Below are 19460 nucleotides of genomic sequence, written 5' to 3'. Positions count from 1 at the left end.
AACCTGTTATCTTCCTACTGCTCCAAATTCAGACCTATCACGCAGCACTTTCTTATTTGATAAATCAAAATCTACTGGGGAAAAAGAATGTTAGACCTTTGTCCAAGAAACTTTTAGAATTCTTAGACCAAAATAAAATAAAATAAAAATGCAATAACCCCTTTATAAAATTTTATTAGCCACTATGTCTTAAAGGTTTAGATACTCCTAATTAAGGGGGAATTAAAGAACCTCTTAATTAGGGTGAAAGAGGGGAGTGCAAAAAATGGTATGGAGCTCAACACCAAAAAAAACTAAGATTATGGCCACTGGTCCCATCACCTCCTGGCAAATAGAAGGGAAAGAGATTGAGGCAGTGACAGATTTTACCTTCTTGGGCTCCATGATCACTGCAGATGGTGACAGCAGCCACTAAATTAAAAGACGCCTGCTTCTTGGGAGGAAAAAGATAACAAACCTAGACAGCATCTTAAAAAGCAGAGACATCACTTTGCTGACAAAGGTCTGCATAGTCAAAGCTATGGTTTTTCCAGTAGCAATGTATGGAAGTGAGAGCTGGACTATAAAGAAGGCTGACCACCGAAGAATTGATGATTTTGAATTGTGGTGCTGGAGGAGACTCTTGAGAGTCCCCTGGACTGCAAGGAGAACAAACCTATCCATTCTGAAGGAAATCAACACTGAGTGCTTACTGGAAGAACAGATCATGAAACTGAGGCTCCAATCCTTTGGCCATCTCATGACAAGAGAAGACTCCCTGGAAAAGACCCTGATGTTGGGAAAGTGTGAAGGCAAGAGGAGAAGGGGATGACAGATGGTTGGACGGTGTCATCGAAGTGACCAATATTAATTTGACCCAACTCCGGGAGGCAGTGGAAGACAGGAGGGCCTGGCGTGCTTTGGTCAATGGGGTCACAAAAAGTCGGACACAACTTTAATGACTAAACAACAACAAATAGCATGTACATTAATATGTCATACTAGGCACTACAAAACAATGTTAATCTTAGTGCCTGATAACCAAGGGGGCTCTCTTAGCCAGATTTTGAAACTTGTTAGAATTGGTTAGTAAACACTGGTTCACGTCGTTCCAAAGAGGTCAGTTAATGCTGGCAAGCCAAAGATTGAAGTTGTGCTCAAGGAGAGGGAATCTACACCCCTCACCTTATCTCGAAACATTGTTAAGAGATCTTTTTCATTATATTTACAGCCACACTACACAGCTTTAAGATTATTCATACCTTAGTACGGTACTTAAAATTGCTTGTTGCTATTTAATGTAAAAGGAAGGAAATGAATAAACAAAAAGTCAATATAACAAGATTGTTCCAAAAGGTCAACATGTCTTAAAGGCAAACACACTAGTGTTGTGCTTAGTACGATTTTCACTGTAACACATTTTACAATAATGTTCAGTATGTCCCTATATTTGGCCTGTATGAACTACTTCAGCTTGTTTTAATAAAACTTACAACAAAATCAGTTAGACATTTCTTTTTACACTGTCATGGTTAGAAACATACATAAATCACAAATAAACACAGCTACTTAATGAATCAATGAAACATCTCCCTACATCAAAAATGAGCCCCACGATGAAGCATACAGAAAACAACTTCCCACCATTTAAATTAAACAACAGTGTAACTATTCAACAAATAAACAACTTTCACTTCCTTAAAGAAAGTCGAAGGTTTCAAAACTGTATGTGTTGTCACTAAGCAGCACATGAGCATTTTGTAAACAATATGCCAAAAGCTCAAACAAGCTCTCTTTGCCTTTCTCTATTCAGCAAAGGCCATGGCCCAGTCCCCACAGGGTTGGGAAGTAGGGGGCATATGAAGAATTTCCTTTCATCTCAGCACGAAAGTTGGGAATGGTTCCTTAGGTCCTGTTAACGAAAGCCAGACTGGGGACTAATGATAGCACCTGAGCATTACTTCACAACTTTTATTTTTCTAAAATATCTAGATCTGCACTGTTCCTTTGTGCTATGAAAACACCTGCAAAGTAAGCACATTTATACTTGTTCACTCACCTCAATTTTTTGTTTTTTCACCTCAGGTTCATATACTTTCTTGCCCTTTTCTGACAGAAGACGCTTCATTTTTTTCTTTTCTACCTTATTCTTTCCTGACATGAGACTCTTCATTTTCTTCTTCTTCTTTTCCACCCTCGTATCAGTAGTTTTCATGTTATTTACCATGTTGTAATGAACTGAAAGATGCAGAAGGGTTTTTAAAATGTATGCTACATCATTTAACTGCACATAAGACAAAAATCCAAAATGTGTTCCCCTGAGTTACTTAACAAGTAAGCTTATAAACACTTGTGCATAGAAATCCACCCTGAAGGATGACAACATTAAAATTTTCAGAGAATTTCTTCATGTTATCACATCTGCTATGGAAAATAGAGCATATGTTATAGAAACTATGTGTCCTGCCATGAGTTTCAGGTCATGCAGTTTGGTTCTAAACACTGCCTAGCATCAGGGCAGTTTGCTAGAATGTCACCAGCTCCAACTTAACAACAGGGGGTGAGGAGCCATATTTCAGGGAATCATGCCTGCTAACTCTTCAGCTCACTAAAGGTTCTACACAACACACTTTGAAAACTACTACTGTAAGCAAGTAAGTGTACTGTCTTAGACATCACTTTAACCATTCCCATGAATACTAGTAAGTGCATAATTAGCATATGTTTAAATAATGAATTCACCAAAGTACACCCTGAACTGTATCCTTATGTTTGCATAAGCAAACTAAATACACTGCCATGGCATGAACACTGCATATAATTACAGAAAGCCTTTAGAGGTTCCCACATAGCAAAGCAATCTATCAGCTGGCTAGGCCCATATCTGTAATGATCAGTTCTCAAACACATCCATGGTCTGTCTCCACAGTCCGGTTCTGCTCAGGCCACCTCTGCACTACACCACACTGGCTTACTTTCATACTGTAGATAAACTGTTGCATTTGAAAACTGGAATTAATTGTACTAATGCAAACTGAACAAGTGAGATTAGTCAATGGTCCCTATAATGTGGGACACAGTGTCATGTACTAAATGTGCCATGTGTCACATACATACATGCATGAATAGCTAGTGGCACATACTGTATTAGTATGCTGTGTCTTGTTCCACAAGCACAGATGGCAGAAAGTACCTTGCTGACAACACACTAAGCTGGATAATGTGGACAGATGTATATATATATTTGGACTTCGGACAAGAAATCTTATTTGTATGTGCACTCCAAAGAAAAAGAAGTATATTGCAAAAATTCACATAAAACATTGCCACTAACAGGCACACCAGTGCTAATAGCTATGTTAAATGAAAAATATCTAAATGCCTTAGAAGTTGAAGAAAACAAAAATAGTAACAACATGCCATCTGTTTGGCCTGTAATAGATACCATGAGAAGTCAGTTTTGTATACAGTGGGCTTCCAGTTTCACTGCAAAAACAAGCCAGTACTGTCAATAAACACTATAGGAATAAGTATCTCTCCAAGACAGGAGGAACAAATATACAGAGACCAGTAACAATGTTTCAGTGTTAATTCACTGAAAACTGACACATGAAGTCACTTGTATACCATTCCAGAAGAGAATCGCTTATTTATTTATTTATTTAACTTATATGCCGCCCACACTACCCGAAGGTCTCTGGGCGGCTTACAGCATTTAAAATACAATAAAAAGGCAAAATAAAAGGGCAAAATAATTAAAATGCATTGTGACCACTCATAAAAACAATGACTCTATAAATTACCATACGTGAACATTAAGAAAGCATCACAGTAAAGATCTTACCTACATTAATCTTTTGGATAAAAATATCTAATTGTCTTTGCATTTTGTAATTATTACACTCAGTTTTTACTGTGTTTCTTTTGTCTATACACATATTCATCTACCAAAAACACACATGGTGAAGCAGGTACAACCCTTTGACCTGTCGATAACTGTTGCATTTATTTTATTTATTATGTATTTATTTATTCAGTTTGTATTCTGCTCCCATTAGTATCACAGCACTACTCTGGGCAGCTTACAACATGTATAACAGAAAACAAAAATAAAAAAGAGACATTAAAATCAGCAACGATAACCCATTTCCAGTGTTTCTGCTATAACACAATAACAATTGTCTCCAATTGACAAACATTCTATTTCCCTATGTGAAACGCTAGATGGCATAACTTCCCAGTGAAGCAGATCTGAACATTTCTTCTGAAAATTTAATAGACTGAGAGATTTAGTGTAGTAGCAGCTTTTGTGGTTTCAAGTCTACTTTGTCAAACACCTTCAATGCTATCAACAGCTTCAGGTATAACATGGATATTAGTACATGCATAAGAACTTGCATTGTCTATTATTATCAGACTAGAGAGACCTCAATGAAGATTTCTCTTTGACCATAATGTTTACTGCACAGGTGGGCAAAATGCAGCCCTCCAGATACTGTTGAACAGCATGCTTGACCATTGATTAAGCTGGAAAGGGTTGATGGAATTATAGTCCAATATCCTGAGGGCTGCACATTGATTTACTGGTTGACTTTTGCAACAAGTTCCATAGTATACATATGTTTGTTCCAGCAGAAGCAAAGTCTTACAGGAATTTATAAAATAATCACCTTATTATGCTGTTTTTTATTATTATGCATAAATAAGGCCCAACATCAACTAATGAAATGCTACTCTCAGATGTCAGGTATATGTATTTTGAGGTTTTCTTGTTGCTCTGTACCACCACATCATTTCCAACTTATGGTGAACATAATATGGGTTTTGAGGTACAGTATATGAAATGATCATCCACATTTTTGTATTCCTAATCACCATGTATGGGCGTGAAAGCTGGATGATTAAGAAAGGTGACCGGCGGCGGCGGGGGGGAGAATTGATTCGTTTGACATATCCTGCTGGAGGAGAGTTTTGCAGATATCCTGAACTGCTAGAAAGATGAACAAGTAGGTCCTAGATAAAATCAATCCTGAAAATCTCTGAAGGTGAAAATGCTGAAGCTGCGGCTGTCCTAATTTGGGCACCTCATGAGAAGGCAGGATTCTCTGGAAAATATGATTATGCTGGGAAAGGTCCAAGGCAGCAAGAAAAGAGAAAGACCTCATATAGTCCACCTGGCTCCAACACTTTTAGCTTTTCAGTGCCAGGCAAAGACCTTTCTGTTTAGCCAGCATTTTAATTAAATAGTATCCTTTACCTGGCCGTATGAGCAGCAGGATTTATTAATGATAAACTGACTGTTTTAATACAGGGTATTATTATAATATTGCCTAGTTTTAATGGTTTTCTAAAGTTTTAATATTGTTGTACACCACTCAGAGACCATTGATAATGTCACGGCTAAAAAAATCTTGTACATAGATAAATTAATAAAAATATATGAGATGGATTGAGCCCCTAAAGGAATCACCAGCTTGAGTTTTCAAGAACTGAGCAGGGTAGGCGAAGACAGGCCATTTTGGGGAGCACTCATTCATGGGCTCACCGTAAGTCGGAAGTCACTTGATGGCACATAACAACGAGATGTTCAGGGAGTAGTTTTATCCTTGTCAGAGCTCAGTTTTCATGGCCAAGCAGGTATTTAAACCCAGGTCTTATGAATTCTAGACTGACACACAAATACCAAGAGCGAAGGAATCTCAAACGTGGACATAAATATATCTAAAAATCTTTAGATATTGCTGCTTCTGTATGCCGATACTGCAACTCTGTTCTCATGTTTTGCAATACCCTAAACAGAACAGCAACAAACCTTGAAGTGTGGGTTTAAAGTTCCTTAAATAAATAGGCCATGGCTGGAACATTAACAGAAACTATCAAGGACTGTACATTTTATATTTTCATGACCTTCCTCTACACCCTTCTCCCGCCCCTCCAATATTAAGGTGCCAGGTGCTTGTTTTGCTGCAACAAACTGACACAACCAACCCTTTGGAAACACAAAAGACAAGAAGTGCTACCAGAAGGACCTTTGCAATTAAAAATAATTTCAAGTTATTATTATTATTATTATTATTATTATTATTATTATTATTATTATTATTATTATTATTATTATTATTATTATTATTATTATTATTATTGACATGTGAATAGGGCTGCAGTCCGGAATAGCTCACCCCGATACATATCCCTGGGGGTCCTGGTTTGTCACAACACTTCTGTGGCTTGGTTGGGTTTTTGTTGTTATTTTTTTGCTTGCTTTTTAAAACTTTGTTTTCTATTAAAACAAGACTGCCACAGCTCTCTGGGGAAAAATGTTCAAAGTCTCAAAAACCTCTGTGAACGTGCCTCTACAAGGGTCCCCCCCCCCGCCTGAAGCAGATTTGTGCCAGTCTCACCCTTCACAATACCCTCCCCCTCATAGGCCACTCCCTGGCCTCCCTCACAGGGCTGTCATGTAGAGGTGTGGAAAAGGCAGAGGAGGAGAAAGAAGGGAAAGGATATCCCTCAGCACCGGCAGGACGCGAAGAGGCGTGTTTTGCAAAGTTTGAGGAACATTTCTTTCATTCTTTGGACAGCAACTCCCAGAATAGCTGGCTGAGGGGAATTCTCGGAACTGTGTAGTGCAAAGAAGCCTATCCCCGTCCCCCTCGGGGGACAAGGGGCTTCCAAATTGCCCTCACACGCGCAGCTGGCTGAGGGGATTCTGGGCGTTGTAGTCCTGCTCCCGTTTCTAAATTCCCCTCACACATGGCGCTCATTCCTCTCAGGGTCGCCTCAGGCTTCGTCCTCCCTCCCGGTCTCAGCCCCCTCACAACAAATTCCCTCAGACAAAAAAAAAGGCAACAAAAATGGAGTCCCGCTCGCCCGTTCCCCCACAACAAACACACACACACACACACATACACACAAACGTACAAGGCTCGGCCATTTTCTCTCAGGCGTCGCCTCCTCACGCCACCCACCTCAGGCTTAGAAAAAACCCGCCAGCCACGGTTGCCGCGGTGACCGCCCCCCCCCTCCTTCTCCTGGCGCGTGCGTTTCAAGCCTGCCTCGCTCGCGCCGCCTCAGGCCGCCCTCGCGCTCTCATTGGCCGCCGGGAGCGCGAGCGCGGCGCCCGCTGGCTGGGCGGCGCCTCCGTCACAGGCGGGAGCCAATGGGAAGGCTCGGATGGGACTCTTCCCCCGCCCTCCGCCTGTCCTCACTCCTTTCCCCTCTCAGCAGTTCCCTCCTCTGTCACGCGCTCCGCCCAGGCCGGTGCGTGATGTGGGCGGAGAGTCGAGCCGGCACGTGACGAAAAAAAAGGACCCCGCCTCCTTTCGGTCTCTCTCCGTTCTTATTGGACGGCATAGGCTCGCGGGTTCTTTGGAGTGCCGTCTCCAGACCTCGCGCGAGGGGGGGGGGGAAATGAGGCTACTACCACACCACAGTGAGATACCCGAAACAGAAACCGGCTCAGGACAAGCTGTAGGGTAATTTTTGATCCACTTTTCTTTTCTCTTTCCGGAAAGAGCTCACCATAATAAGCAACCCAAAGAAGAGTTTGTCTAATGAAGATAACTAAAGAACAGCAAATTTGAACACAGCTGAGGGGATTTTTTTTTTAATGCTTGGTGACAAGAGTGGCATCGCCATCATAGATGAGGAAGGATATATAGCAGAGTCATCCGTTCTGGTGCCTGCCCATCTTACCTCAAAAGGGCAACATGTCTGGGAAAGGGTGTGCTTTCTGAACTGCAACTCACATAATCCTCCGACGGCCATTCTGGAGTGACACTCAGAAAAAGTAACTTTTTCCAAGCTTTGCCATGAATTCTACAACAATTACTCCAGAAACTATAATCTGAACTATAATGGGAAAAACAATCTCCAAATGCAGGTCCTGCACACAGTGTATTGCAGTAGTCTAAGCTAGAAACCATAACATTATCATGTCCAAGCTCCCCATGTCAAGGGGAAGCGGGATGAGCATCTTCTAATTGACCTGAACTATTTTCTCCCTTTTATGTGGTAGTATGATTATGCAACATAAGCAGCACTCGCTACCCTAAATCTCAGAAACAAAGGAATTTATTCCTCTCGCCCCATTACCGGATTAAGGATGAGAGAATTCCCTCTTGCAAATGCATTTTCAAACCAAAGCTGCATTCAAGCCTCTTTAATACAGATTTGCAAAATCCAATATATAATAAGGTGTATTGGCTAGTGAACGGTTCCTGCTTGACCCCCTCTGCTCTACAGGAACCTAATGTCTTCCTCTCCAGCACTTTGTATATGCCATCCTTAAACTCATTGCCTAAATGTTAATTCACTTGCCCATGTAACGCATGAAAAAAAAAGATCTCCCCATTCAGCCCTGGATATAAAACTGGGTCCTAAAGAAATAAATTCACTATTAATCTGTTTGCCTTTCCTTCAGTAGCTCACTTAAGGTTCTCTGTCTGAGCATTTTTGCCTGCATTTCAGTGTGACCAAGCCGTTATTGATGGTTGCGGTCTGTTACAGCTTCTTCCCCATCCATCCTTGGCAGAAATAACCCTGAAAAAGCGTTAAAAGTTTCCTTTTCGGCAAATGCAGTCCCCATACTTCGCCAGCTAGCAGGGCCACAGGCAAGATTCCAGCCACTTTACTCTTGGGGGAAGCAACTTTTCTGAATTCTGGATGGGAATATTTTAATCATTAAAGATTAAGCATAGAACCCAGGTATCTTGTAGTGCCATCTTGTGGCCAGACCTGACGCTGCACCCAAAACTCCCATCGATGGGGGGGGTACCATCTCGTGAAACCACCTAGAACTTTTTTCCACAAAAACTCGCTTAAAACATAAAGGCTAGTCTGTAAGGTGGCAAAAGACCTTTTCTTTTGTTTCATGCTGACATGCCTAGGAGAGGACACTTATCGCAAACAAACAGACTGAATTCATAACTTTTAAACTAAGTTCAGCACAGCTGTGGACTGCAGTTATTCACAGTTCTTGATCCCATCTTTTCTATCCAGCAGTCTTCCTACCCCCAATTTTTTTTTAAATCTGGAGGTGAGCAGAATGCAACTTCTTTCCACCTACAGAACAGATCCTTCAACTATATAGCTTGTTTCCCAGGGGGACCCATCATTGAGACTCCAGAAAACATCCATTCGTTGCAAACAAGACTGTTTATTGCAGAGAAGAATTAAATAGAAAAGCTCCATAGGAAAAAAGTGTAAAAAGTTTTAAAAACTGACAGCCATCAACAGGGTCGAGATGGTTTCGGAATTGGGTTTACAGGCCATCAGCATTTCGCCTTGCACCTGAAATGGAAAAATAGGGCAGTCAGCCAAACAAAGGTATAGTAGACTAATGACACTCAGCCTCTCTCTGAAGGAGTGTCTACCACAGCCCAGAAGTAAAACATGGCCAAAATCCTGTTGCTAGTTTATTCCTGTGTCCAAGAAACCACCCAAGTCTTGGTGGGAAATTGTTGCTCATTCACAAGGTGCTGGTTGCAATGATGGCCACATGCACCATGAGGCATAAGTACAGGACCCCAACCTGCATATCATAAATGAGCAGCAATTTACCACCAAGGCTTTTATGCTTTCCCTTGCATGAGCCTAAAGCAGTAATAGGGACTCTGATCTACAAGTAATTTTTGTGATAATAAGCACTTCACAAAGCTCCTCTTAACGAATTAATAAAACATGCAACAGCATCGAGTTCGGGTGTGTATATGTAACAAGCCACACTTACTTGAGACTTCCAAAATATTGGGGGAATTCTATGCAGTCTAGGTTTGGCAGTTTTGCCATGTAACATTTTTTAAAAGAAATCTAGCTTCAGCTGGAAGATCTCAGATTGCCAGCAGAAAAAAAAGTAGATGCCACAAGCCTCCAAGTGCATTTGCTTCTATGATATACAACAAATTAGACACATTTGGGATTACTGAACACTCAAGTAGAAAAAGGGCAGGATTTACCTGTTTTGCAGAAATTGATAGTCCTGAGTTATCTTCTGGGCTTCGAGGGATCTCATTAGAGCAGCGTATCTGTAAGGAAACAGCCATACTTAGCACTCTGCTTTAGGCAGTCTGAACCCAGTCCTTATTCTTGAAGCCTTATTGTGCAGAACACAGATTCTTTTGCCTGAAGAGAAAACATTTTGCCATATTAGAAGGAAAGCTGCCATTCATAAACTAAGCAGAATGGACCATCCTTGTAAGCAAAGTTGAGATGGCAGGTTCATCATCCTTCAAGTCCGCACTGTTCAGCTGATTGCACTGACCCCCTCCTATTCTATGACCAGATCATTGCCTCTCACCTCTGGCTCACAAAAAGACCAACCTTAATCATACACTCCTGGGCATAAAGAGGACCAGTATTTACATTACTCCGCCCTAGGACTTACGGCATCGCCACTAAAATCATCAAAGTACTTTCAGTCTGAAGGAGAGTGCGCTAACTAGCCCAAGGTTCACGGTGCACAGCTTCCCTACACACATCAGCAGCCTTACCCAGCTTTGGAAATGGGGCGGCCTTCTCCTTCGCAGGCGTGATCCAGGGGGTGCCGATGCCGGACACAGAAATTCCTCTGGCACTGGTCACAAACCAGCTTCATCATCTCTCTTGCTTTGCAGCCCGGTTTGAAGCACTTGTTCGAGAAGATCTAAATGCACCCCAAAATGCAAAGTGAGAGCAGGTGAAATCTAAGAAGGGGAGGACCCTCCAGATACTGTCAGACTACAATTCCCATTAGCCCCTAAGCATTCAGCATCCCTGAAAGTTTAAGGCTGCAACACTTTCGCTTCAGAGGCCACTGGACTTTTTTTCCCTGTGGATTTCTTTCCCACCTCCCAGCCACCATGAATCCGTGTCAGATGAAGGCCTTTTAGAGGACTCAAACCTGCCCATAGGATATATTTTGATTTGGAGATTTTGCTCGCAGATCACATGAAAAAAGAGTCCCCCTTGTCCCCACCCCTTTTAAATTTTTTTTCTCACCTTTTGTTTCTGGTGGGCAGAGTCCTGCTTACAATCCCTGTCCATGTGGGCACCCACAGCAGCATCCGGCAGCTCCCCTTTCTTCACTGGGATGGGGGTGTGACACAAGGGGCAGACAGGGACCTGGACGTCCTGAGAACGGAAGGAAGAAACAGTTTGTGCATTTTAAGTTAGCAAAGACAGTCCCTGGACTTTTGAGGACGCCCTGGGACCGGCCACGAGGATCAGAATCACTGCCATTTGATGAATTCACCCGTAACAGAAAGCCTAAATTGGCACGACTCAAGAGCAGGGAGGGGCCGACTATTATTGAGAACACTTCACTGCAGCTTCTGATAGGTTACCCAACAGAGACCAGGAGGCCAGCTGGGTTTGCGCATTTCTTTAGAACCAAGATGTTTTTTTTTCTCCACCCAAGCATGGCCACAAGGCTCCAGAAAGGCCACGTCTTTCTGCCCATGGCGCCCAGCCCACGACACGTCCAGGATGTGTAGGTACATTACCTTCTTGTACGCAAAAGCACACTCATGCCGGCGATACGCAATGTGGTCTTTGCAGAAGACCTCTCCACAGGCATCGCATTTCAGGGGAAGAAAATCTACAGGGGAAAAGAATAACACGTTTTCCACGAAGCTGTAACAAAAGGCTGTTAAGAGGGTCTCTAGGGCACATTTAACAGTTCCTGCAGAGTCTGGTCTTCTCATGGAAAGCCCCTTGGACATTCCAGAAGCAGAGAAAGCTGCTTTATGTTGAGTGGCTCCCAAGGGTGCCTGCTGTGTTTTAATGCCAGACTCCCCAATTTCTACCGGTTCTAGTCCCCACCTTTAAGGGGGTGGGGGGAAATCACACAAGAATATCAATGCTGCCCCTCCCTCCTGATGCATTTCAGTGGCTTCTTACCCAACCGCTTGCAGGTCTTTTCGGAGCAGTGTTGACCCAGGTCCGGAAACTCCATTGGGAAGAATGCTTTGAACCCTTCCTGGACACCTACAAAAGGAGGTTTTAGCTGATCAAATACTTCGGTTTTCCAGCAGAGGTACGGGGGGGGGGGGGAGAAACATTTCAAAGTCTTCCGCCTCAATCATAATGGATGACATCAAGCTTTCAAATCTGTGGAGGACTTAGGAGCATCACCAACTGGAAGAGATGTGGCTGTTTGAAGCCCAAGGTCCTTTTGTTGGAACCTTTCTTTCGCCTTACAAACATTTACTAGATGGCTTTTCTAGCTTCTAATTTCCTTCTGATGTCACTATTTACAATTCCTCCCCCCCCCCCGCCATACCTTATGAGCTGTCAAGTCACCTCCCACTTACGGCAACCCTATGAACAACTTAACTTCTAAAACGCCCCATCCTCACCTCTTGCAAGCTGAAGGTGTGGGTCTCCTTGAGGGAGTCAGACCATCTCACATTTGGCCTTCCTCTTTCCCTGCTGCCTTCAACTATTCCTAATCTTATTGTCTCTTCCAGCGAGTCCTGTCATTTCAGGATGTGTTCAAAACACAACAGCCCCGGTTTAATCATTTTGATTAGGGAATGCGCCCAGCCCCAACTCGGATTAAACACACACACACACCTCTAACCCTGCCTCGAACAGTGACCTTACAGTCCATGCAAACTTCCACACATGACTGTCACAAATGCGCCCACCTTCCATGTATCACAGGGCTCTTCGTCGCTATTTTCCCACCCCATAACGCCTATAGATTTAAAACCCACAAGTTGACAACACGAAACGGAGCAAAGAAAAGAAGGAAGACCCTCCCTTTACAACCCTCCGCCCTCACTCACCGCACTCCGTCTGCTCCGCGGAAACAGACTCCTCTCTGCGAGCAGAGCTTTATTATGTCGCTAGACCTCATTGTGCTGAATCACCTTCCCCTTCCGCTTTCCGGGCGCCCAATCGGAATGCGCCTTCGGTGACGTCACGCCCCCTTTGGACCAATGGGGGCCTTTTCCGTCCTTAGGCCGGGGATCTTGCTGACTCACGCCAGACGCGCGGCTGGTTATCAATGGGACGAATTCGGGGGGGGGGAGAGCAGGGAAGTCGAGGCGCTGAGTCATCATTAGATTTTCCCATTTATTTCCTCCCCCCGGGTCTCCCTACCGCGCACTTTCAAGAGGTTGCTACGCACAGTTGGTTAGCCTTGCGGGGTCCCGCATCCTTTCCTCCCCCCCAAAAAACAAGCCTATATGATGGGCCTACTCGGGAGTAGGTTTTGGGACGCTCCGTGGGTGGAGGAATTACAAGATTTCCCTTTCTCAGGAATGTTTTCCACAGGTGATCTTTTCTCTGTGTGGAATATTCCCTGGAAGAACTCTGGTTCCTCGGGGCTGCGATAGTGCAGAAATCATTATTTAGGCTGTATATTATTTTTGAGTTGTGTTTGTGTTTTAGTTCATGCTTTTGTTCTTAAGTTTTGTTCACTTGGTTAAAAAAATTAAATGTTGGGTGGAAAAATAAATCTCCCCCCCCCACACACACAGACACACACTTAGGGTTGCTAGAGTTTTCATCGGCCTGTGCTCCTGTGCATTTAACAGTGGCAGGAGCTACAGACATTAGCTGGGGATAAAACATGTTGATGCAACCCCTGGCTAATTGGCTATTATTGTTGTTATTTAACCCAGTGGTTCTTAACCTTGGGTTGTTCAGGTGTTTTTGAACTGCAACTCCCAGAAACCCCAGCTAGCACAGCTGGTGGTGAAGGCTTCTGGGAGTTGCAGTCCAAAAACACCTGAGTAACCCAAGGTTAAGAACCACTGATTTAACCAATGCCTCTGTCTGAAGAGTCTGAAGTCTGAAAAGCGGTCTAGGCTGCCTTATTTTCTGGCCAGTTGGCTACCTGAAACCACTGAAATGGAAGTGACAAAGGGGATGTAGCCCAGCAAACCTTTTTCCTTAGTGGCCAAGCAGTCACCTCTGGAAAGTTGACAATCGAGGCACGAGCAGACTAGCAGCCATTTGTCCCCTATTTCCCAGTCGCTGGAGGCAGAACTGGATAATACATTTAGCATGCCATTAGAAACAGTGCTCCCTTGAGAGGGAAAAGACATCTACGTCTCCTAGCATTAAGATTGCCTTGGTCTGCCTTTGGTGAGTTAGCTTCCTTTTGTTTTGTGGTTGATTAGTGGGAAGTAAATATGGGCTGACGTGACCACGGAGGATTGTCTTCGGACAAACGCTGGCTCTACGGCTTGAAGACGGAGATGAGCACCGTCCCCTAGAGTCGGACACGACTGGACTCAATGTCAAGGGGAACCTTTACCTAAACATGGGCTTCATGGGTTTCACTGAAAAGGCTTCGGGAATTTCCTAGGGGACGATTAAGGCAGATGCTTCTTTCATTGCTTGGAGAGGAAGCCACGACACAGACCTCTTCCCGGTGTCTTACTTCAAGCTTCCAGGACTCTTGGCCCTGCCTCCACCCTGGAAAAACAAGCTGACGTCAGTGGAAGCCACACCTAGCTATGACAAGCGCAGAACTAGTAGTTCCTTATTTATAGACCTGGTTCCTTTTTCATTTCAGAGATGCGTTTTGGACCCAAATGAAGAACTGGGGTCTCTGAACACCCCTAAATAAACTATGGGGCCAGTACAGCTTGTCAGGCCCCTGTCAACAAATGTCGTGGTCTTTTATGATGTATCCTAGAAAATAGGAACAAACCACATAAATAACGTTTACTTCTCAAGATACATTCTCTGCCTATGGCTTTGTTTTATCGGGAACCACTTTTCCTTGCTGGAAAGGTCAATAATGCTGGGGAACATTAGAAGCAACCGGAAAAGAGGAAGACCCAAGAAGAGATGGGTTGACTTCCGCAAGGAAGCCACAAGCTTGAGTTTGCAAGATCTGAGCAAGGCTGTTGACGACGGGACCCTTTGGGAGCCTCTGATTCAGACAAGAAGGAACTTGATGGTACATCATCATCATCATGTGCTGACATGTCAATTCTGACTTCAGGGTTTTCCAGGTAGAGAGTAGTTTTCCATCCTCTTCTTCTGAGGTCACTCTGGGACGGTATCTGCCACTTGCCCGAGGCCGCACAGACTGGCAGGAAGCACAACGGGGAATCAAACGCCCAACCTCTGGCTCTATAATAACTCCTTAAGAGCAATTTAGGATGGAGAGAAATGATTTCAATCCATAGATACAGCTACATGGATTGAGTTGGTTTGCTGCAGCTGTTGCTTTTCCGTAACCAGAAAATCTTAAATACAAACAAAACAGAAGGGTGGCAGGTACATCTGTTAGAGAGGCTGAATTAGGAGACCACTCGCTGGAATAATGTCTGTGTTCGGTGTTTGCTGAGAGCAAGCCCAAACTGAGATGGTCCTCTCCCTAAGGGAAAAGAAATGCAAAAAGCAAAACCATGGATGATTACTGTCATGTTTCTCTGTTTTCTGCTTCCATCTGCACACACACATCTGAACACTCGAGCAGCAGAGTGTTCCATCCACTGGATGAAATGAGGTACCGTCTGTTACCGTTGGTGACTAATTAATCTGGCTTGTTTCTAAGGTTCCCCCCAAGATTCTTGTCTAGTGGCTTTTTCAGAAGTAGACAAGGAAATCCAGTTGTCGATCACCAAAGCTGAAGACCAGACAGAAACACGATTTTAAAATAATAAAGATTAAAATATCAGACCATGGTCAGTTGTGGGGTAGGAGACAGAATGAAAAATCTAGGGAACCCGAGTTTAAACTTAAATCAAGTTTAATTGTTGTGAAAGGTGGTAAAATTGTTTTATATGTCAATTGTTTTTACCTTGATTGTTGTGAGCCGCCCAGAGTAGACCAAGTACAGTATAGATGGGCGGCATATGAGTCTGGTAAATAAACAAAATACTTGATTTTCTGTTTATCTTAACTTCTATTTGCTTTTCCATCTTGAATGCCACTAATATTATTGATTTAAATTGTTGTTTTAATTGTTTATATGTTGTTTTCATGTTTTAGCTGGAAGCCGCCCAGAGGAGATGTAGTCTAGATGGGCGGGATACGAATCTAATGAATGAATGAATGAATGAATGAATGAATGAATGAATGAATGAATCCCTGCTTGATCATGAAAATTCACTGAGGGTTGGCAATGGCACACGGTCCATCTTGCTCAATATCCCCAGCTCTGACTGGCAGCCGTAGCTCCCCACTGTTTCAGGAGAGATTTCCTCCTATCTGTTCTTGGAGGTCCTTGGTATTCCCTGGGGAGAGAGGGGAGCCTCCCATCTAAGGCCTAACCAGGACTGACCCTCTGTGGTTTCCCGAATCAGACAAGATCAGACGCATGCAGGGTGGTGCGCTAGTAGAACTTGTTATACTATCATGCACACATTTGCGAGACTGAGCTACAGTCTCGTCTTCCCCAAAGAAATAGCTTCTCTTGCAGAGTGTCTGCGGCCAAAGCCGGAGGAAACTTTCTCCGCTCTGTGTTCTCTCTCCATCTGCTAAGGAATTAGGAGCTAATGAGAGCAGTGGCAGGAGATCAAGAGCAGATGGAAGAAAGGTAGCCAGCCAGCCAGTCCGTCCTCTGTCCCTGTCTGTTGACAGCCATCCCTTCCAGCTTTCTTGGGTGACCGGGCTGCAAAACTCCACAGTTCTTCTATGCAAAAAATAAGGCAAATGGCAGCGTTTTCTGTAATCTGTATCAATGCAAAAATGGTGCAGTTCCTCTCTAAAGTACACGAGTGTGGTATAAAGCCACTGGAAATGGGAACTGAGTTGAGAATATAAGTTTTCCAGGCACAGCGCTGTCTAGCAGAGCTTTTTTGGAACATTGCCTTCCTCAATGGCTGTTCCAAATCTCCATCTTGCATTATTTTCTATCCACCAGTGGATTTTGCCTCTAGATATTGGCACCCTCTAAATTTTGGTCGCCCAGGGGCAAAGGCCCAGTTGCTCCACCCTGGTTACAGCCATCCGGGGAGGTCCTCTCTGTGCATCGCAGTCCCGAACAGACAAAGGGGGACGCGGCCCTCCATCCGGAGAGGAGCTTGTGTCAAATCTACGTTAGTCACCCTGCAGAGATGAGCCAGAGATGAAAGAAGGTGGAGCACCCGCACCCGTTATTTGGCTTATGTTGTTACCGAGACTAAGACCAGGGATCACAGCCTGTGCATTTTGACTAAGGAGGAGTCTGTACACAGATAACAAAGGACACGGTTGTGCAGAAGATTTGCGATTCTTAAAGGCGTCTGCAAATCCAAGCAGAGAAGACGGCCCATCTGGCATCGTTCGGCGTCTTAAAAAGAAAGTGAGGATTAGAAATTAGGTAAGGTATTAAGCAGTATTTTTAGAAGTTCTTCCCCTGACAGGTTGGGCTCATGAGATTCAGCCAGAAAAGCTCCGAACCTGACTTCGTTCAGTAAAGGATCATACCGCGAGGTGAGGGATTACAGGCCGGCGAGCTTAGCGGCCGAAGGATAGGAAGGGTTAGGAATGATGTGCAGGGATTTAGCCTGTGGGCTGGCGGGAAGTGCTCGGAAAGCAGAATTTAATTAGCAGCAGCCAGCTTGAATTCGGAGAGGAAAAGTTTGCCTGTAACAAACATCCAGGAATTGGGAAGAAGGAAACGATGCTTGCATAGTTATGCTCCCGTAAAGGGAGAACACAGGAGGCAAAGTTAAGTTCCTTTTCATTACCCAACAGAAGTATAGAGAATAGCAACAAGTTCACCAGGTAGTCCGCCCCTTTTTCATCAACTGGCACTTACAGTCTCAGTAACTCCCTCTGAGACATTTTTAGGAGGAAGAATAGAAATATTCAATTACTTACAGTTGTGAACAGATGAACAGCAAACTAACAACAACTTCTTCCCACAGACTAAGGAGTGGAAAAAGGAAAGCACTCAGTGGAAGTCCGTACAATGACCCATGTGCCAGCATTTGTGAACCCCTGCCAAAAAAGGCACCCCGTGCATGGAAAAAGTCAAGCTTTCTCCTCCTGCAACACCACTTGCTGCGAGATTTTTCCTCTTCCTGCCCAGAGACCGACAGAAGCCCAAGAATGCCTGAAACTGGATCTTTATGTTTTAGGCTGGGGTTTTGCAGAAAGAAATAAAAGAGGAAAAAAAAAACATTGCCTGGGCTTTACCACTTTGTGTAACTGAATGCTTTCCTCTATAAAATGATTCCCGGTACATAGAAAGTGGTTGTGCTGAGCAAAGGAATTCTATAGAACCCCTTCTGCCTGACGCACCATTTTTTCTGGAAGGAGAAACTTGTTTATTTGCCATCTTTTACTTATTTATAACATTGATACAGCTGCTGTTTAAGAGATACTCTCTGGGTGGTTTTGCCCAGCAAAATTTATGACAAGTGCAGCATAAAAGGCACCGTGGGGGGAAAAAAAACAGCACCAAAATAGAGTGTCGCGGAGGGAGCTCTGCGTTGTGTGGACACCCAGATGCAGTTAGTTATAGTGCAGCCTAGGGACATGAAAAGCAGGGTCAGTGTGTTTTCATCACAAGCTAACAATACAGGCCTATCCAGGACTTAACAGGGCCAGCTCTACTGTTAGGCACAGTGAGGCCACTGCCACAGGCCGCAAATAGTTAGCTATTCAATTTGTGATGGTGGTGTATTAACTCCCATGGAAGGGGGAAGTCAAGTGGCATTTTCTGCCACTGGTGCTAAAATGTCGCGGTTGGCGTTGAGTGCCGTTCACCTTGAGTTGGGTGCATGGGTGGGTGGAACGTGCCCTCTGGTGTTTTGCTTCAGGTGGCAACATTGCTTACGCCAACCCTGCATGCTGGAGACAGGTAGGTGCCCCTTTGTTTATGAAGTAACCTGCAGATGCATTTGGCATGCCAAGCGTCAACATGGGAGTTGCAGTTCAACAACAAAGCTCCATGTTCAGCTGACTGCCTGCGTTGGGAACATACAGCTATGTTGAGCTGTTCGAAGATTACAGTATTAAGATAAGCATTTCTCTCTTGATTTTGTCTTGCAATGTCTAGTAGTTTCATAATGCTGGTGACCCATCTCAGGTAAGTGTGGTCTCGACGTGGCCAATGGCTGTCTGTGACCCACAGAGATTGGCAGATCGACACAACAAAACCCACACTGGGCTAGAAGGGGTGGGCGGTGTGACAAACCCAGACCTACTGGGATCTGCCACACAGTTACACTAAGCTGCCACCAACCATTCCCTGTAAGAAGTCACACAGACCAGGGATGGATTTTTAAACAATAAAAAGAATAAGGTTTATTTTAAATACACACAGGGAAAAATAAACAATCAGGTAAATAAGATAAAGTAACGTGGCTTATTCTCACTCATACAAGCATACAGTTTGGTTCACCCAGAACCCTTAACTTGAAGCACAGACCCTGAACCTATCAGTTCTGGCTAACCAACAGACACCTGAACCTATCAGGTTGGTACTCTGACACACAGTAGTACCCTGTCTGACACACAGACTCCCACAACAGCTTCTTCTTCCCAGCTGCTGCTTCGTCACCTCCCAGTGTCTCTCAGCATCTCCTAAACTCTTCACACACACT

The 19460-nt window shown here is 44.0% G+C and overlaps 2 protein-coding genes across 8 annotated transcripts in view; both read right to left on the bottom strand.

The window, feature by feature from the left end:
- The window catches only part of CHLSN (cholesin), a 101779-nt gene extending 94692 nt beyond the window's left edge, over positions 1-7087 (bottom strand). Inside the window, exons 1-2 of one of the 4 annotated variants that reach the window (XM_020804326.3) lie at positions 6948-7087; positions 2039-2217 (exon numbers count right to left, since the gene is read on the bottom strand). In XM_020804326.3, the coding sequence (XP_020659985.3) occupies positions 2039-2206 (168 nt within the window). In that variant the 5' untranslated portion in view covers positions 2207-2217; positions 6948-7087. Of the gene's footprint in view, positions 1-2038; positions 2218-6900 lie in introns of those variants that run through there. The other 3 variants (XM_020804325.3, XM_072982594.2, XM_072982595.2) reach the window with 3 other exon arrangements.
- Positions 7088-9116: 2029 nt separating this feature from the next.
- Positions 9117-12857, bottom strand: ZFAND2A (zinc finger AN1-type containing 2A). 4 transcript variants are annotated; one of them, XR_013539054.1, is made up of 8 exons: positions 12747-12836; positions 12315-12431; positions 11857-11943; positions 11460-11554; positions 10957-11088; positions 10470-10621; positions 9936-10101; positions 9117-9270 (listed from the first exon to the last, which is right to left on the bottom strand). XR_013539054.1 is itself a non-coding variant. In XM_078381218.1 (8 exons), exons 3-8 carry the CDS (start codon positions 11909-11911, stop codon positions 9252-9254), a joined length of 522 nt encoding a protein of 173 aa, XP_078237344.1. In that variant the 5' UTR covers positions 11912-11943; positions 12315-12431; positions 12747-12857; the 3' UTR covers positions 9117-9251. The 4 variants fall into 4 exon arrangements, 2 of the variants coding, with proteins under 2 accessions (XP_078237344.1, XP_072838697.2); XM_078381218.1 differs by having other exon boundaries at positions 9936-10004; positions 12747-12857; XR_013539055.1 differs by lacking the exon at positions 12315-12431 and having other exon boundaries at positions 12747-12854.
- Positions 12858-19460: the final 6603 nt, after the last annotated feature.

Source organism: Pogona vitticeps, chromosome 13, assembly GCF_051106095.1.
Source record: "Pogona vitticeps strain Pit_001003342236 chromosome 13, PviZW2.1, whole genome shotgun sequence".
NCBI classification, from domain to species: Eukaryota; Metazoa; Chordata; class Lepidosauria; order Squamata; family Agamidae; genus Pogona; species Pogona vitticeps.
This window is presented reverse-complemented; position numbering and strand designations above follow the sequence as displayed.

Bases quoted from the DNA above. Each gene is read 5' to 3' on its own strand.
- ZFAND2A (XM_078381218.1), bottom strand. From the start codon at position 11,911: ATGGAGTTTCCGGACCTGGGTCAACACTGCTCCGAAAAGACCTGCAAG. The intron at 11,555-11,856 runs GTAAGAAGCCAC...TTTCCCCTGTAG, and splicing joins AAAGACCTGCAAGCGGTTGG to ATTTTCTTCCCCTGAAATGC. The intron at 10,622-10,956 runs GTGAGAAAAAAA...GGGTGCATTTAG, and splicing joins CTGCCCACCAGAAACAAAAG to ATCTTCTCGAACAAGTGCTT.